Source organism: Maylandia zebra, linkage group LG18, assembly GCF_041146795.1.
Source record: "Maylandia zebra isolate NMK-2024a linkage group LG18, Mzebra_GT3a, whole genome shotgun sequence".
NCBI lineage: Eukaryota > Metazoa > Chordata > Actinopteri > Cichliformes > Cichlidae > Maylandia > Maylandia zebra.
This window is the reverse complement of record NC_135184.1, coordinates 5,197,853-5,217,923: the sequence shown is the minus strand read 5'-3', so window position 1 is coordinate 5,217,923 and position 20,071 is coordinate 5,197,853. Positions and strand designations below refer to the sequence as shown.

At 42.3% G+C, this 20,071-nt stretch overlaps 2 protein-coding genes across 7 annotated transcripts in view; both read right to left on the bottom strand.

Annotated features, from left to right (window-relative positions):
• The window catches only part of LOC101480681 (disco-interacting protein 2 homolog C), a 205,257-nt gene extending 199,888 nt beyond the window's left edge, over positions 1 to 5,369 (bottom strand). Inside the window, exons 1-2 of one of the 4 annotated variants that reach the window (XM_076877149.1) lie at positions 4,422 to 5,369; positions 2,668 to 2,949 (exon numbers count right to left, since the gene is read on the bottom strand). In XM_076877149.1, coding sequence (XP_076733264.1) covers positions 2,668 to 2,746 — 79 coding nt within the window. In that variant the 5' untranslated portion in view covers positions 2,747 to 2,949; positions 4,422 to 5,369. The remainder of the gene's footprint in view (positions 1 to 2,667; positions 2,950 to 4,421) is intronic. The other 3 variants (XM_076877148.1, XM_076877150.1, XM_076877152.1) reach the window with 3 other exon arrangements.
• Positions 5,370 to 7,752: 2,383 nt separating this feature from the next.
• Positions 7,753 to 20,071, bottom strand: part of larp4b (La ribonucleoprotein 4B) — a 59,728-nt gene continuing 47,409 nt past the window's right edge. For all 3 annotated transcript variants that reach the window (XM_076877022.1, XM_076877023.1, XM_076877024.1), the window contains one exon: positions 7,753 to 15,841. In XM_076877022.1, the coding sequence (XP_076733137.1) occupies positions 15,509 to 15,841 (333 nt within the window). In that variant the 3' untranslated portion in view covers positions 7,753 to 15,508. The remainder of the gene's footprint in view (positions 15,842 to 20,071) is intronic.

Genomic DNA, 20,071 nt, shown 5'->3' with positions numbered 1-20,071 from the left:
CAGCCAGATTAGCTGAGGACAGCCCGTCAGTCTGCAGCTGCACGACGAGCGCGGGGTTGTGTGTTTCAGCGGGAGTGTCTGTCTCTGTGAGGACCGTGTCCAGGCTGCAGACCTGCAGGGTGAGGGTGTTTGCGACATTCGTTTCCCAGCCCTTCTTCTCCAAAATCAGATCCAGCAGCAAAATGAAAGCGGTGCTCTTAAACTCAGACTGGGGAGAAGTCAGTCAAGCTTCTATTTTCTCCAAGTCTGACAAATAAAGTTATTATTATTATTAAAACATGCCACATTTGTGCCACACCCAGAAGGTCTCCTGCAAAAACTACAGACCACTAAGAGCCCCAGCTATCCCAGGATGCACTGCAGCGATGCGATAGGTCAGCGTCCGAGTGAGAGGTCGCCTCCTCTTTTATCTCAATCACAACTATTCACCGCGCTGCTCAATCTAGCGTCCGCCCAGCAGGCTTTAAAATTCATTCTCAAGTTCACACCTGTGCCCTGATGGTGCTCAGAACAGAGGGAATTCTGGGAAATGTAGGAACTGTTGGTAGGGTTTGAGCAGAGAGGCAGGCTGAGAGAAAAAGCAGAGGTTATTTTTTTTGCTTTGTGCTGCCATCGTCATCACTGTGAGCATCCAGGTGTCGACACAGCTTTACAGGAACTTTGTGCCCATGAGCAAGGCACTCATCCTCCAGGTATATGACCCATTATCCTCATACTTCCTCAGAGAGCATTTTCATGCAGTGTATAAAGGGGATGTTTGTTCCATCACCTGAAGCACTTTGAGGATGCTTCCCACCACCTGATGACAGTTAGGGGGGAAACAAGAGGGTGTACTGCCTTGCTCAAGGGCTCTTCAGCAGGATACGAGGTCCCTGTGAAGCTCTGCCTTCACCTGAGTGCTGACAACAACGTTTTCTGCCACCACTCCCCCGAGGCGAGAGGCTTCAAAGCATGGAGGAGGGATGATGCGTGGAAATTGAAAAATTAGGTCAAAGTCTGCAGGACGCGGGGAAGCTTTGCATCCGCCGCCACCGCAGACTCTCGCGCCATCAACAAAGCATGTAAATATTGCAGCGGGGCATCTGACCCCGTTTCCCAGAGACGCACTTGTTTACACTGGAGGAACTCAGAGTTGGCGGTTTATATGTGCAACCTTCCCCGCCCCATCCATCCCTCCTCTTCATCACCACTACTTGTCTCATCTTTTCAGCGTTCACAGCAGCAGCGGTGGAAACATTAAAATGCGATGTGTGCATTCAGAGTCAGCTGTTACAATCTCTTCCCCTCCCTCCCTCCCTCTTCCTCTGTGCCGTCTTCTTTCTCCATACATGGCCGAGCCTCACAAAGCCTCGGAGAGAAGCAGGGAAAACACTGCTCGCAGGAAGCTGAAATATGACACTATGATACTCTCCAGGCTGAGAGTGAGTCTGCAGCAATGTGACATATCAATCTGAAGTAGAAGAAGAACAAGGAGGAAGGAGGGGGAGAAAGAGAGGGAGGTGGTGGTGAGGGGGGCTAATGAGAAAATCAATACCCAAGCTGCATTTCAGTATCTTGCAAAACAACCCGATATAGCATGCTGTAGTGTTATTGGGGGGGCGCAGGAATATAATGGGAATCATTCATCGCCTCTCTGGAGAAAAGGCTGCCTGGCTGCGGTGTGTCATGTGAAAAGTGTGTCTCCTAACAGCTGCATGCTGCCTGTGCACCATCTAAGCAGCGTGCAGGGCTCTGCTCAACGGGATTTTATAACAAAACCTCTCTGACAACAACTTTCCTACTGACAAACACAAACCTCCACAGAATTCCCGGGATATCCCCACAGCAGGCTGCTGTGTGCCTCCTGCGCTCCAGTGAGGCTTCAAAGTGCACTTTATGGGTTGTTTATCAGCCGTGATGGAAGGATTCATGCACAGATCAACAGATTAGGGGTAAAAATGACACATATTCTTTGATTTTTATCAGGAATTAGCAGAGCAGCGTGGATGTGTGTGGATTTTGGAGACGTCACCTGACTCTGGGGAATTATTGTAGGGAATTTTTGAAAACCTGAGCAGACAAAATAAAGCAGTTAAGTGTTAAAAGGTGATGTACAGCTGGATTCAAAGGTGAATGCTGGCTGTAAAGTGGCTGTGTTTGGACTCTGGGACACTATGTAGAGTAAGGATTGATGAACTCCTTCAGATAATCAACAGTCTATGAATAATGAGGAGCCCTGCAGGCTTCACTGCAACAATACCGTGGAGCTCTGGTGCACAGCAGCCACTCCAGTTCACCCAGAGCACTTTATGGGATGTTTATCTATTATCTGTATTATTCCCATGATACCTGGCGTCAGGTGACGTTGTGTGTCAGTGTGGGGGAGTGAACCTGCAATGATCTCCTTTCAATCCAAGAACCCCCTAACAGCACTGTAGTCTGTCCACAGCCAGTGACAGCTCTGTTTCCATTTCACTGCCACATCTCCTGCATCCAAATCCAGATCAGTTAAAGCAGTCATTGTGGCAGCGTGTGTGCGTGTGAACAGACATGCACTTGAACTTGTTGGAGCTCAGCACTTTATCTCCTAGCAGTTCAAACTCAGCAAGGACAAACAGTCCCAGAGCAACAACAGCAGCAGAGCCCCGGCAGAGCCGCCGAGCTCCGCGGTGAAACCCAAGTACTCACCCTCGGATAACTCCAGCTCCAGCTCGGCCAGTTTGGCCCGCACCTCCGCAGGAAGCGGCACCGGGTCCCGGTCCGCCATTCCGCCGTTCCAAACCGACTTAAATATCTGTTTTCCGGCTGTTTCTCCCTGTTTCCAGTCCCCACGCTGCTCCACAAACCACAAAAATCCAAAGTCAGTCACACCGAGTCCGTCAGCGTCGCTCCGTGTGCGGCAGCGGCTCTGCGCGTTCTCCGCAAACCAGCGTCAAGCTACAGCTAACACTGCAGAGCTGCTACCGGAACCTGTATTTTCAAAATAAGATCACAGCGTTAAGACCAATGACTGTAGAAAACAACTGTTTTGCCCAGTCCGCTGCCTGTGGCTCTCACACCCTCCAAATTTAAACCTGAGTAAATCAGACTCACAGGCTGGCTTTAACTAAAAGTTACGAGCTAATAAATTATAGATTAAAAAATAAATCAATGTTACTTTTGTGATACTTGGATTTTTATTTTTGTTTTAATTTAATTTCCAGAATAAAGTATGTTATAAAATGTTATATGACTATAAAAGCAGGTTAATATTTTTAGTTACTTGTTTCCTTATTTTAAATAAAAATAGGTAAAGCAAGAGCAATCCAGGCTAAAAAAAAAAATCTGAATTTAGTTAAAACACTCAAAGAAAGGCGTCAGGATGATTATGTAATTATTTTTAACTGAGACATTGAAATGCATTTTATTTACTGACTGATTTTATAGATATATATATTTTGGAGATTTTGACTGTTTATTTTGAACATTCTCCTTTTTCTACGGTTTGTTCTCACTGCTTACCTCGTTTATACTGACAAGTTACGGTTCACCAGTGTGTGTCTGTTAAAAGTAAAGAATATGATGCATTGCTAAAAAATATCGGATGTATGTTGATAGCTAGTAAGAGTAAATTCTTTTTGAAACAACTTTGGGAGATGAATAAATTCAAAAGATCCAAACCCCAGTGCTGTGCTTTTATTTTGAATGCAGATTTTGTTCTCTTCCTGTCTCACACCTCTTAATTATTGCCGCCTTCACGCGCCTCACATACACAATTTCCCTTTAGGTGATCCTAAAGATCCACGACTGAACTCACAGGAATCAATATTTTTAATCCGATCGATTTTCAGTCAAAGTTTCAGGAGTTAAAATGAAAACAAAGTGCTGCTTAATATTTTCACACCATGAACAACACACCGGTAGAGGGCGCCACATTCACTTTCTCTCTCACAAACACACACACAGACACACACAATCTGTTAACCTGACTGTCATTTATGTTAATTGATAAGATGGATAAATGTCAGCTGTAGTTCATGTGCTTTTGAACAAGTAGTCTGCGAGGCTGCGATGCAGAAAAGAGATCAAAGAAGGGTTAATTAGAAAGATTATCACAGCTGAAACACGTTTTGATCGTTTGTTTTCTGTTTTATCTCAGTGAAATTTAATCACTCATTCACTCATTTAAAGTCTGCTAGGTGAATGTTTATTTAGGTGCAGCAGAGATATCTCAGTGATATCCCACTCAATCAGAAAATTACATATAGGTAAAAGACGGCAGATGGAGCTTAATGGTACATTATATTCAAAAGTACTCAGTCACCCAACCGAACTGTTAACTTCAGGTGGAAAAGTGAAAAGTGGAATTCAGTGGAAGCAACTCTAAGTGCTAGGTCACGTAAAGTCACAGAGTGGGATCAGCGGATGCTGAGGCATATAGTGCGCACAGGTCACCAACTTACTGTAATGTTAGGTGTTCTCCAGAGGGACCAATTACACGTCTACATCCGGCAATCCGATGGAAGAGTCTGGGTTTGGTAGATGCCAGGGGAACGGGACTTGTCTGACTGAATAATCGGAGGATTGTGATGTGGAGCTGTTTTTAGGAGTTGGGCTCCGCCTTAGTTCCAGCATATCGAGACTTGTTAGATAATCTCATGCTCCCAACTTTGAGGGAACAGTTTGGGGATGGCCACTTCCTGTTCCAATATGGCTGCACACCAGTGCACAAAGCAAGTTCCATAAAGGCGTTGATGATCGAGTTTGGTGTAGAACAACTTCAGTCCTGGCCTTGTTTTGTGATATAGATCACCTAATAAGTTTATGTTTCAGCTTCGATGACAGAAATTCAGATTATTATTCGGTTACTTTGCAGAAATTTGCAGGTATCAGTGTCTGTGCTTTGAACCCAAGCCCATTATGGATGCAGCACGCAAAACCAGCAAGATAGAGTAATCCCATCCACATGAGGTCACTTCCAGCTTAACAAAAAAAAAAACAGCAATGCAGTGGCCAAAATGCTGAAACTGAGGCTTCAAAAGTCACAGTCTATGGTTTTTCCTCTGTAATTTTCATTAGTTCCACCTGTATTCAATGACCTAATCACCCTCCACAGTATATAAATACCCTGTTTTCTTCAGTCACCTGACAAATTGTCGTTTCTACTTGCAGTGAAAGTTTTCAGAAATTTCTCATGCTCCAGTTTGTCCTTCATCATGCTCTCTCCTGCTTCACGGATGCTCGACTGCCCACCTGACTGTGACCTCAGACTGATTACAGGTTTAGATTTTGGACTTTACCCTGGTCTCCTGTGGCCTGTGTTTGGATCCTTTACTCTGTGAATCATTAAACCATCTGAGGGGACTTCTCTGTGACCTCAGGACATTTCCCTCATGGGTTTATGGTCTCAGTCGCTAGTTCCAAACTTTACTGGATACAACATGATGTGCACTTTTCAAATGATGGGAACCTCGACATGCATAATGCTGGAGCGCCTCTAGTGGATACAATAAACTCTGGTGGTCACAGCCACGCCCACATCCAACGTGTTCTCAGTATATCCAGCCTTTATTTTTCATGTCTGTTTAAATAAAGGATTTATATACAGCCTGTAAGCTACATCTTTTATATACAGTCTATGTTATCCACTAATTAGTGCATCATCACTGCATGATATCCATACAACAAATGTATAAGACATGGATGTAAGCAAATATTTTATTTTGTAGTGAGTTCAGTCCTTCCTAATCACATTTATCTACCTGCAGGCTGACTTGGACCATGCCAATGTTGGCATCCAGTCATGAACATCAGACTAAACAAATTTAGTATGAGCAATAAAAATATCTGGAAATATTTTTAGTAGTTTGTGTGTAATAACCATGAATCACAGCTGGATAATAAATAAATAAAGTGCTTGTTTCTTTGTGATCATCCTCATCCGACAGGACAGAGCTGAGAAAAGAAGGAGGTCCTCTGTGAGCATGCTGCCATCTTGTGGCTTTCCGCTCTCATCTGTACAAAGACGCAGAGGAACTTCCTAAAGCCCAGATGCTTTTAACTCACAGTATGTGGACATTTATTTAACCAATCAAAGGCAGCTTGTTTTAAACTCGTTATGGATGCTCCTCACAGCCGTGTCCAGAAGTAGAGCTCAAAATAAAAAAGAAGACCAACAACGGAGACCAGAAACAGGGTTTGTTTTCATTTTTAATGGAACAAAGCATCCAGGTGATACTTTATTCAGTCATCATTAATGGAGTGACACAGTGTCACATCTTTTTGTAAATAACTTCAAAATATTTCAGTTACTTTGTGAAAATCTAAACATTTCTTCTGTTTTAAAGCTCCTAAGAACTTCTCTGCTGCTGTCAGTGTTATAATAATATAACAGACGGTAGAATTAACTGAGCAGTTTAAAAGTTACACGACATCCAGTTATTTAAAAATATTATTTATGTGGAGATTATAACCCGCTATGTAGCGTTTCTTCCTGCTGGACTTTGGTCATGGATTTCAGGCAAAGGGACCCAAATACAGACTCACGGGCAGGCAGATGTTAAAAAAGTTTATTCAGAATTAACTCCATGAAATTAAGACTCAAACCTAAACCATAAAACTTCACAACACATGGGGATGACGACAAACGCTGAGACAAAAATGGGAAGACCGCAGTGGATCTAGAGAAAAGGGTAAGCGGGGACACAGGAGGGTAACGAGACCCAGGTGAAGATGATCAAAGACACTGAGACGGGGGAGGGAAGCAAAACTAAACACCAGACACTAGAGACGAGTAGCTAACAGGAAGTGAGAAGTTAACCAACCACAGGGGGATAAGATGGGAACATGCTGGTCGGTACAGCCCATCCTGTCAAACTCAACTCCTCAGTCTTTATTCATGACTGCACGCACTTTTCACCTTATTGGCTTAATAAAGGAGCTCAGTTGGCCGCGTGGTTCGAAGTCTAGATAAGATTAGTTCAAGAAATACAACATCTTAAGTGTTTTCAATTGAAAGACAAGTGTTGTTTGTTTATATTATTAGTATAATTTCCATTGCTATGCAGATAACACCCAATTTACCTGTGACATAAAGACGACAAATTAAACTAAAGCCACTTCTTAAAGACCTTCATGCAGTGGTGCCACCAAAGGGGGCTCCGGCCACCCCAAAAAATTTGCTGCCCCCTCCCCCACCGCTGAGAATCATTAAAGCGATGGTTGGGATTTCCATGGATTTCAAAACCTTATTTGGTTAAACAGATACTCTCGATGGCATTAGCTCCAGTCATTTTACACCAGGATATGTCCGTCACATCAAACAACGTATCACTGTTTTATCACAATATCGCCAAAATTGGAAACATCCTCCTTTCAGAGTAACGCTTGAGAACGACTCTGTGCCTTTCACACTTCTTTGCTACTGCGAATTATTACGATCAGGCTTTTCTAAAAGTTCTCCCAAAAGCCAAAACTCGGCAGCGACAAAGAGATATTTTCTTTCTATCCTGGATTGCATTGTTCAAACAGCTGATTCTGAGTGATGCATATTGATGCTTATAACAATATAACAGTGCCACTTTGAACTTTACATCCTGAAGGCAATCAGATTTTTTTTGCAAGGTATTGCTTAAAAAAGGTTTTTCACTTCCCCCCCCCCCCGCTCATGGGGAAGAACTTGGTGTAATTTTTCTCTATGTTGACTGTAGTTCCTGTAATTATGGAACAACTAACAAGAAAGGTTTGAAAAGACCTTTTGGAAAGAAAGAAAGAAAAATCACACGGCAGCTCCTCAACAGTGCCTAAATCTTTATTTTTCAGTAAGCTACATTTTTTTCTCCAAATTAGACAGTTTACATCATGACACAAGAGTAACTTAAATTATCTATAGCTGACATGTACGCTTGATTCCAGTCTCGATGGAAGAAAAGACCCAAACAAAAAAAAAATTAACAAAAACAAACAAAAAAACAAAACAAAAAAAATAGAGAGAAGCCCTCTTGATCGCAAACCTCCATTCCACGTCTGTTAAAGGTGTCGTTAGGCAAAATTATCTGTCCAAACCCCAACACGGTGGAGTCGTCGATTGTCCACAGCTGTTAGCGTAGCATGGTAAGAGTGTTAATGAGTTAAACCACAGTGAGTTCATAGAGTCCTTTTCCAGTCAGTTGATGTGCATTCATTGTTATACATCTTTGAAAAACAAAATGAAAACACAAAAACACAAGGGGGTCTTTTTTTTTTTTTTAAATGACAAGATGCAACCCTCGTGGAGGAAAAAACAAAAAAAAAACAAACCAAAAAAAAAAAAGAAAAAAATGGCACTGTCAAAATGGACGAACAGGAAGGAGGTCTGAGGCGACCAACAGGCTGATATGAAGTGTGACGCTCCATGCAGAAGTCCACGAGGAAAAGGGAGCTCCTTCAAAAATGCCACCGCTGAGCATCTGGATGAACGCCGGCAAGACTGAAGAGGCGCGGAGCTCGCGGTGTCTTTCCCGCCAGAATAAGAGATCCCTTTGAAAGCGGTACCATCCAGTCTGAGGTACCGCGCTTGTGGAAAGAGTCACTTTTGCATCGGCCTGGATTAGCTGGGTGGTACATTTTATTTTTTTTCCACACATGCACACATTCACAGTTCAGAGATGCCCAGTTTGTATTCTCAAAGTTCGAGGCCACCAGAGGCAGAAGACGCCTCGACCTCAGGCGAGGGATCCACCGCAAGTTACACCGCGTGAAAAACGCTCCTGCAGTCACTGGTGTCAAACTGAAGGTGTCTCCAGGCTTCCAGTAACAGGAAAATCACATCTTAAAGTAAAAAACAAAAATAAAAGCCCGAGACGGTAAGCGCTCAGCTATGTATGTACAGGTTAAACGACTGTTGTATAATGGCACGGTTATTGGTTTTCTTTGCCACATCGAACTGCAGTCCACATGTGATCAAATGGTTTTAACAGACATCTCAAACTGCGTGTTAAATGTACTGTACGTGAGAAACATCGCTCTGAACAAGGTAAACTACTCTCATTCCAGTTGAGCCTTTAACCCCCCCCAACAAACAAAAAAGCACATAGGAAAAAAACAAAACATTTGTACATTTATTTCTCAGTAGAGGAAATCTTGGAGCTGATGAACATGAACAAGAAATCACAAACATTAATCTGAAGAGAAAAAAACAAAACTGCACAGAGCAGGTCGAATGGTTTTGGGCTCCTTGGATGTCTCGCGCTCACATCGACACCTGGGCAGGAAACTTTTATCTCAAACAGCCGCAATGACGACTCCAAACAGTCGCCTTGTTTTTTAAACGAAATGCACAATCCGAGGGCCCGAGACTCGTCGTCACCTGGCGGCAGGCTGCAATAATCCCCCACCTCAAGTGCCGAGTGTTCAAGATGTGCCTCACTGGGAAGCTTCTGATGGGCGTCACACATCACATCGCCTCGACTAAACCAAGAAGTGTCCACCAACAATCCCTCTTTTCAGCAAACCAGCATCCGCCCGATGGTACGTCAAAGTCGGTTTAGCTGCTGATTGGCCAGCTTCGATGGTTCAGGCTTTCTTTTTATTGATTTCTGTCTGAAAAGCTCTGGTTTTCTGTCCAGCATCTGAAAGGCTTACCAAATGAAATCAGACCAAAGGGATTACTGGACCCCAACCCAAACGCACAGAGAAATGGATAAACTGAGAATTCAACATTTGCAGAAGTTGGTCAGATTGGACTTAAACAACTCTTCCCACTCTCTGAACTTCCAGTAAACATTTCCCCTCACCATGTTTCTGACAGAAGTGGTTGAAATGATTAATAAAAGCTAAATTTTTAGATTTTTACAGGTTTCCGACTGTAGAAAAATGCGTTTCTGCCAGAGACATCAGTGGAGCATGAACCACCTCCATGGTATCCTGATGGCATCACCACGACCAGCTGCTTATTATAGGCACACTGAAGTTTCCACTGTGGCTTATCTACACTTCTAACATCTCATTATTGTGTGAAAACCAAAACCATCAAAAGAGTGTTTCCTGTCGTAAATCCAGTCAATCTGAAAGGATTCGAACGCCGGAATTTTATGGGCAAGGTCTAAAAGCCCACCAACTGTTTTATTTCTAATCTGACAATTTATCAATGATTGTGAAAACTACAAAACCTGCTTGATTCACTCTGGTTCACTCAGGTGCCCCCTGTTGGTCTGCAGCAAAATTTGTTCAGTTTCAGGTGAAGAGGAAGTTGAATAGCTTTTCAAGATCATCTCTGGCTCTAACTGTGCAGGTTGGTACAATCTGAACGCTGCGATTTATCACAGATAAATCCAAAAATCAGTAACAAAGCTCTAAGAAACCCATTAAATAAACAGGTGTATGACAGGGCCGAGCACAAGAACCAGTGAAACAAACTAAATCTGAGAAACGACATCTAGCAAAACTATTCCTGTTTTAAAACTGAAGCTTAGTCCTTTGCAGGAAAGCTTTTAGCTGTTCTATGAATACAAAACTTAATTTTTAAAAAAATGTATTTTGAGTATTTGCCTGTCCTTTATAATAAAGCACGTGGCTCTGTTTGTGAAAAACAAACCAAAAAATGGCTTATCTAACAAAACACGTAAGAACCAATAATCGGTCTGCCACACAAAAAGATTTGTGAGGTTTAGTTGCCTTTTTTTGTGCTGTTCACTGACTAACAACAGAAATGTGCAATTTATTTGGTTTCTATTTATTTTTCCGCACATTTAAACTGGTGTATGTGCAAAAATCAAATGTGTTGACAAGTGAAATTTAAAACAGATTTAAAACATGACAGAGCCAGGCGTCCAGTGTTTTTCAGACTTTTCATTTCCTGAAATCTGATTCCCCCAAAACTGTGATACTCACTCATCCTAAAATATGGACAGAAAGCAGAAAATAGAGTTTGAGCTCATCAGACAAAAACCAATAAGCCCTCAGATGGTCATCGTTAAGCAGAGTTGGTGGATATTTGGAGCCAGAACGAGGATATCTAATATTCTCAAATAAAAGCTGCAGTCTAGTCATGCTGCCCGACCAATGTGGACACAGTGCAGTTTGATTATAGCCTACTGAGCTGCATATGCATGAACATCTCATCTTAAGTATTAGTGTTACCTAAAGTTTTGCATTAATGCCTTTAGCTGCAGCTTTCATGTCACGTCTCATCTTTTGGCACTGTTAGCAGAGTACTCAACAATGGCAAAAACAGAGTAAATATCCAACATGTAGTGCTTTGTTTTTGTTTGTTTTTGTTTTGCTAAAAACCTTCATTCAGACTGTCCAAAAAGCAAACACACTGTGAGGAAAATTCCCCCAAAATCAACTGTAATCAGTGAAAGAAAAAGAAGCCAGAGCTTCGAAGAGGATGCCGGTGGACACTCGGCTTTGTCGGAACCACAGACTGTGAACGCTGAGGAGAGGGAGGGCGGGGTTACTGTCGCACCTGAGCATCCAGGTGCGACCGAACCCACAGCGAAAGTTTAAAAAGGAATGAAAGAACGAAAACAAAAAAAATACAATAAATGATCTGCTCACACTGCAGAGCGGAGCAGGAATCAAACTCAGCACACCCAAACTGAAAAACAATAGTAGTTAAAGAAAAAATATCTCCGAACGCACGACATCACGTCTTTTTTTTTTCTTTTATATTCTACATCCAGCTCGATAGCGACATTATAGTTAACAAGGATCAATATATTTTTATAATCATTTTAAGGTACCTCTTATATTTTTCTGAGTATTTACATCTGTACAAGCAAAGCACACACTTCAAAGTGCACATATTTAATACAGTATTGACTAGATTTGCAATTACAAGGTTTTTATCCCCCCCCCCACCCCCACCCCCCTGCACAAAAAAACCAAAAAACCTGAAACTATTGAACAAGAAACCAAAAGAACGACCCAAGATTTTTCGTACATTTTACACAAAACAAAAAACAAAAAGTAGGAAAAGAAAGGAAACGCTGCTAGATTTGTACTCTCTCTCTCGCAGTAAGACTTGTGACGTCTGGTGTGACTAAATATTTCCACATCTCACGCTTCGTTAACATTTTGGGGATCTTTTCTGAAAAGAAATAAAACTCTATGCTTGTCTTGTAGAAAAGTTAAGGCAAAGTCATTTTTCAAGTTTAAATAAAATTCAAGTTTCTCAAACACTGGATGGATTTTTTTTAACACACACACACACACACACACTTATATATATATATATAAGTGTGTGTGTGTGTGTGTGTGTGTGTGTGTGTGTGTGTGTGTGTGTGTGTGTGTGTGTGTATATATTGAGAGCTCAATACATCATTTTTTCCTTCTCCCAAAAAGAAAACTTAATGATATTTCTTGTGGAATAAACAGCACTGCTTTATAAATAAGTGGATATGGTGCATTTACATTTGTTTTACCATTTCCACCAATGAGGAAAACAAAAAAGAGAAAATAATAGACCCATCCAAGTGCATCTCAGTCCTTCAAAATAATAAAAAAATATTTTCTTTTTTCACTAAACTCAAGCTGTAGCATCCAAATCAAAAGCAGCTCTGACCAGGAGTACAGGCTCTTTAAATGAAGCTTTCCCTTCTCCAGGCTCCTGTTTTCTCTTAGTGGGATTACCCAGAATGCTTTTTGTTGCAGGAAGACTTCAGCGAGACATGCGAGGTCCCACCTAAACAGATATTGTGTATAGTACAGTGGTTTTTATTTATTTTTTTCAGGGTGTTTTTGCATCTTAGGTGACGACTTCAAAAGATGAACCCGAGCACATGACCGAGGAGCAGGGAGGGAAGTCTTTTAAGTCATTTTTCAGACAGTTACATTCAAATTAAAAAACACACTCGGTTGGTTATCTGCCAAAGTGGTTGCTACAGTAGGCAGACCTTCCAACCAAAGCTGGAGCTGCCCTCCCTGAACGTGCGAGCTTGCTACTTCACTCTGGTGCAGGATGCAAAATTTTCCACCAGCTCTGGTATAAAATCGCTGCTTCGATTATGTCCCATGAAAGCTCTGACCAACTGGGTGCCGGCGCTTCAAACGAGCCAGGCTCGAGGTGAGTAAAGGATGTTTCCTCTTACTCTGTGCTTTAAATCGTCCTCCTGTCTGCTGCCATTTATCAAAGGTAACCAGAGTGAAGCGGCAACAGAGGAAGTCCCGTGTGCTCCGGTTGATCTTTTCCAATTTTTTCAGAGAAATCAAAGAGTGCAAACAAACTAGAAGAAAACAACAAAGCACGCCGACAGAGAGGAGGAAAGAAAAAAAAAAAAAAACACCCCCAAACAACAATAATAAACAATCCTAGTGGTATAGACTTGAGGAAAACAGCGGAACATTTTCACCCCAAGGATGGATTTTACACACCTTCCTGCTCCAAACCTTCCAGCACTTAAATGTTTGGTTTAAGGCTGTTCACGAGTCCCGATGGGACCCCCAAAGCCAAATTATCGCTCTCTCACTTCAACATTGCAAACCACGTTCCAGAAAAAAAAAAAAAAAAAAATCCACTCGTTATTTACCTTCATAAAAATATACTCGTCTATTCAACCATCCCACTTCCCCATTTTCACCACTTTCCAACAAAATCCTCACTGACCCAAAACCCAAAGTTAAAAATCCAAACCACTGCATGTCTATTCAAGCAGCACCGAACAAAAACAAACAAACGAACAAAAAACGTTAAGCATCAGTCTTCAAAAATTTAATGCTGCGCAGATGCTTCAACATGACCGACAAGACAAAAAAGCTTCAGTGATTGTGTCAATGGAGATGATGCAGCAGGGTGTTCGTCAACTTCCCTCCTGGAAAACTGAACTGTGTGTGTCATTCCCCAACTTCCTCCCCAAAAAACAAAACAAAGTTAGTCCCTTTTTTCACTTTAGGTAGGATTAATCACATGAATTTGCTTGCGAGAGTCTGAGAAAACAACAACAGTGCAATTAAACGTCTGCAGATGTAAATCAAGTATTTCTACTTACAGTATCAGAGGAGTTGTAGTAACAGATTCCAGGTTTTGATATCTAGCACCATAAGTAGGAGAAAGAACTACAAACATGCCACCGTTTGAAAGGAGGTTTGAACAGTTTGAACAGGAAACTTCCCACTGGATCAAATCGCCACACTGAACTCTGGACTCGTCCCATTTTATGGCAGGAAACTCACACACATCTCAGCCTCCTGATGAGTCACTGTGTCTCAGCAGATTTCCAGAAAATTAAACAAAAACCAAAAAACCCTCCGTTCGGCGCCTGTAAACAGACGTGTTTACTGAGCTGATAGCTGGTAGCTAGTGTTAATTTCCTCCTTCCTGCTTGCCAGCGTTCCCTCGCCTCCAGAATAAACAAAACCCTTTCAGATGGGAAGAAGCGGCTTCCTCGTCACCGCTCGATTTTTAAGTTTGTCAGCCTAAAACCTGCCCTGCATCTTCCTTCCTTCCACAATAATGATCAACAGTTTGACAGGAAATGAAAAGCGGGGAGAGAATTTAGCTTCCTGACTAGTTAAATGTCTGCAGACTCATATGCAGTGTGAGCAACACCTCACCTACTTTCACTGTTACAACAAGATGCCTCATTTTAGAGAAAAGTCATGTGCCCTTCCTGTGTGATACTAAAAAAAACAAAAAACAAAACAGCGCTGACCCCACGTTAAGCCACAGACGCACACTATGGTGAGTTAGCATGTTAGCAAAACAGAGAGGGAATAACAGCAGGAGGGGTGATCCTTTAAGAACAGGATCAGAGGGAGAAGACGCCGAGGGGAGGATGACCAATTACTGTACCAACAGCCAACTACAGTTTGCAAAAAACCCCAAAAAGACATAAAAGCCACCTAGTGTAAACAAACCTGCAAAAAATTCTATGTAAACCAAAGGATCCAAGTCTTCTTGTGATGTTGAGTTGCATATGGATGTGAATATGTATTTAAAAACAAAAGGACTAATAATGACCCATAATTAAGCCACTTAAAGTTGCACAATGCTGCCACTCAACATGCAAACAAACCCCTCATTATGACAGCCAAACAAGATGGAGTCTGTTTTATGCACCCTTTCCCATCATCCTTTGGGGTGGCTTCCAACAATGCCCTGCTGCTTCCCACACATGCGCGCGCGCGCGCACACACACACACACACACACACACACACACACACACACACACACGCGCAGACACACACACGCGCAGACACACACACGCGCGGCTAATTTAATCCCACAAGGCCGTTTGGACAGAATGAACAAATTTCAGTGTTGTCTGTGCCACCTGACAGGCTGACACCACTACGTAATGCAAAAAGAGAAAAGGAGAAATAAAAGTGAAAAACCAAAAACAATAAATAGAATATAAAGAAAAAGAAACGGTGCTCTACATGCACAGTAAAGTGCTTTTTGTCTGCAAGCCCTGATCCAGAAAAGAAGGCGTCCTCTATGCTTGTTTGTGACAGGTGATTCTGGGATATAAGTATCGAGTAGCCCTGACTTGTATTTCCTTTATTTTTTTAAACGCATCTGTGGAGCATAGTAGTGGGGTTGGAGGACTTGGGGAGGGAAAGGAGGTCACCCTACTGCGGGGATTTGGGTGGGGTGTGGTGGGAATCTTTGTTGGGGGTTTTCCCTGGGTGTGGGGGCGGAGAGGCCCACCGCCCACCCGGCCTTCGGACCTCCTTCGGGGGTCTGCCTGTGGTGGCACCCGTTGAACTGGGTTTGGAGGAGGGGTGGTAAGTCTCTCTGGCCTTGGCCTCCCCTGAAGGCGTGGAGGCGTCGGGGCACTTCCTCTCCTCGCCTGCTGTGGCGGCGCAGGCTGGCTTAGCTTCCTTAGGGGTGGTTGGTTGCTGTAACGTCGGGGTATCCTTCACCCGCTGGCAGATCTCGGCGTAGGAGGGCTTCCTCTGCTCCTAGCAGGAAAACACAAGACAGTTGTAAAACATTCTGCACACATCCTTACAAAGCTCGTCTGCGGGCAGTTTGTGAACGAGTGGTTTTCATTTCCACCTTGAACAGGACAGAATCAGAGTTAGATCCCCGTATGGGTCCGTTAGCGTCAGTAACGAACTTCCTCACATGCATCTCACATACAATGCCTGGAAAGGTTCAGGCCTGTAGCACACGTGTCTCCAGAAGGAGAGCCCCAACAACAAATTGGTCCAAGCATCACACAAATAGAGAGGTAAGCTGAATTAAGTGACAGAATCTTCAGGTCTTTGCTTATATTTGTGCCATTTAGTCCAATGTTGTTGAAAAGGATGACCTTTAAGTCATAGAAAGAAAGTCAGTCTGTCCATCAGATGCATGTCCTCTATAATCTCTAGCACTTGCTCTACTTGGAGAGGATCCTTCTTAAGCCAATTCCTTGTTATGGCCTTTTTAGATGATGAAGATCCTGGGGTCCTTAGGGATGGCATAGGACATGATGTCATCTGTTAACTTGGATATACTGCCCCAAAATGAAGTCAATTGTGTACACGTCCAAAAGATATGAGAGTGTCTCCAACATTTTTGCTGGTGCGCTTGAAATTTGTTAGTAATATGTGGAGTAATGAAGAATCTAAATAGTAGGGGTGCAACGATATTCGTATCGATATTGAACCGTTCGATACAGTGCTTTCGGTTCGGTACGCATATGTATCGAACAATACAACATTTGTAATTTATTTTATCAACTTTCCTTCTGACGATGCTGTCTGTGTTGAGTGCTCAGTGAATCTGCGTTCGACTACTCCGCCTAGGCTGCACTGTTGAGCGCAGATCCACTGAGCGCTCAACACAGACAGCATCGTCAGGAGGAAGAGCGCAGGGCAAGCTAGCGAGACAGAAGATAAGCTCTCCTTGCAAGATGGACCTCCCCCACCCTCATTCAGATCTGGCGTTTGGAATTATTTTGGTTTTCATGTGACGTATGACCCTGAAGGTAAGCGAGTCATGGACTAAAGTAAAACATTATGTTGGATGTGCCATGCAATGCTCAATTACATTGGTGTGAACTAGTGTGTTAGCGCAGTTAGCTCGTTAACGTGTTGGCCGTCTAGCCCCATGCACGGAGCGATCGGCGGTAGCTCGTTAACGGAGATTTGCCGTGTTGTGGCGTTAAGGTCATTTCAACGAGATTAACCTGAAAGCACTAGTGGGAACACAACGAATATGACTGCACATTTACGCCGACATCATCCTAGTGCAAAGACAAAAACAACAAGCATGCTACTAACTTTAGCCGAGTCATTTAGACAGCTGTTAGCACGTGATTCTCCTTATTAGGGCTGGGCCATATTATACCGTTCACGGTAATACCGGTATAATGTTAGGCAACGATAGGAAAATGAAATATCGCGATAGAATGGGAGTAAAACGCGCATGCGCAGTGCCTTTGTTTTCATACACACATGGCCGATTGTTGAGTGAAACAGATGAACCAGAATTGGTTTGTAAAAATGGTGCAACTTCAGTGATGTGGAACTGGTTTGGTGTTTGTCCGTCAGATACACAACAAAGCACATTTTTTTTGCAGAACATGCAAGCGGCCGTTGTTATTGTCATATTTGTCGGACTAAGATGCTCTTAAATCTGGGAGTAATCTGGGTCCTAAACTCCGTATTCTTCAGGTCAAACAACACTGCAGCATCACTTAGAGTTAAAAACTGTCTAAATTCTTTCATCTTTAATAAAACGATCAGCATTGCTGCTTTACCAGGTGTAACTATAAAGTTTAACTTCCAGGCATCCATGAAAACAAAAGTTATTACATTTAACGGAGTTAGAAGTTAGCAGGAAGCTAGCGGAAGTTAGCTCGCTAGTTTCGCTAGTTACCTAAGCATGATATAGCATGTTCTGACAGAGATTTCTGAAAAAAATCAAACGTACAGCTCTGCTATCACTTCCAACATAAATGAAGACAGGAAACTAAACAGCAGTGACGTTTGTAGGGTTACTGAAGTTGGGCTAGCTGGTATATAATGATGTGCTACGTGATCGCTAGCGACACAGCTATGTTAGCATAACATAAACAGTGAAGCTGGAGGACGAACACTAACACTTTTCCACTTATAAAAGTTAACGTGAAGGTTCTTCATGGTTAGAGACAAATGCAATCGCATGGCAGGATGCTGTAAACGGACCAAACTTCAGTCAGGAGAACAACTGAGATAATCCATCCACAATACGAGGTTAGTCATTAATATACTGCAACAACATGGGAATAGAGCAGCTGCCAGAGAATTCAACATTAATGAATCAATGGTACAGAAGTGGAGGAAGCAAGAAGAATGAGTTTAATAAAGTTTGATTTATCTGACTGCTTTGTTTCGCTTAATGTGCCTTATAATCCCGTGCACCTTATGGTCCGAAAAATACGTACTGCACACTGCAGTTTAATGTTGCAAAGCACCTCTTTTTGACTTCAGTGGATATTATACATGGTTATGCTCAGGATATGTCAGCCCATTTCTACTGGAAATGCCTTTTGGTTAAACTTTCAGCAAGCAATTTGCATTTGCACTGTTACATTTTTATAAAGCTTTAATGTACATAAAAACCAGCTTCTTGTTTAAGTGAAAATAAATGGAAGGTTGTCTTTTTGCGCTAGTAATGTTGTGGAGTTGTATTTTGTCTCGCATCAATTATATCGTCGGTTATATCGTTATCGCAAATTTTCAAATATATATCGTGATAAATATTTTTGGCCATATCGCCCTGCTCTACTCCTTATGCTGCTGAGAATATAGCCCAGAAGAAGCGGATAGTATAGCTTTTATTTTGGAAAGAGACATTTCTCTGTAATAAACTCTCTTTTCCAAAGATGAGTGATTCCTCAATCAGATACAGGGCTTGCAAAATCGCTAGCCCGACGTCCCGGAGCTAGCGATTTTTTCAGTCGGGCTACAAAAATCTCTCTGCCCTGCCCGTCGGGCTATTGTAGGAAAAATATATGTCAATGCTTTTGCATTCTTTCAGAAATGTAGCTGGGTAATTATGTCATTGGCATCGGTGAGCCACTGTCAATATGTGACATATTGAAATTGCGTTTGAATTTGCGCTTGTTTTTTTGCTTTCACTTTGCAATGACAGCACTGATCTGTGAGTGATGATAATTTGTGCACCAATTCCTCTGACATCGTCTTATTAATCGTTAGCTTACTATGCAAACATGACAAGTGAAATCTCCCGCAGCTTAAACATGTGAGAGGTTGATCGCGCAGAGAATCGCTGAGCTTATGTGAGTCCGTGTGTAAAAGTAGCAGTATATATATTTTAGTTCTGCTGAGCCAAATAAGACAGGTCGGGGTGAAGAAGTGACAGCCAAAGAAAAGCTTACCGCAAAACGGAGAAGTTATGACAAATGAGACTATAAGGCAAAAAGAAAGTGCAGCTTTATGGTTTCATGGACAAAATAATTTCTGTGGCTGCAATATGACGAGCTAAATAACCAGGGCTGCACATAAGTGGTCCGCAGGTGCGCATTCGCTGTCAAAATAAAAAACGCGCACAAGGGTTAGGGTTAAATTTAAAAACTGTACTTTTGAGTTAAAATATATATTTATAATTTTAATAAATGACAAATTAAAAAGGCATGAACATTTTTTTGTATCGAAAAAATATCGAACCGTGACACCAAAGTATCGAACCGAACCGAACCGTGAATTTTGTGTATCGTTGCACCCCTACTAAATAGAGTTTTCCGCACAAATTCCCTCCACCTTTTGGAACAAGTCGATGTTTGTTGTGTGGTGCACATATAGTGTGTTGTTACCATTTTGTTTTTCTAGCCCTTTTGTAGAGTTTAGACACAGTTTTGGTGGGCAGACATTTGTAAAGAGGAAGAACTCCCTTTTAACAGGAAGACATCTCCAGGGACAGGCTCAGAGAGAGAGCCATTAGCCACAAAGTGACAGAGAGAGCCGAAAGAGAGGACCCCAAACAGAAGGACAGACTGAAGTGAAGCATCAGGGATAGACTTTGTTCCCAATAACAGTTACAATTTGCCCACATTACAACAGCTCGAAGTCAGTAAAACTGTAAAGAAGCTTCTAAAAATACAACAGAACCAGGCAAACTGTGGGATTTAAGTTTCTGTACCTGCTCAGCTGATCTCTGTTTACTTACATTCATCAGCTGTGTTGGGATTTTATTTTTTT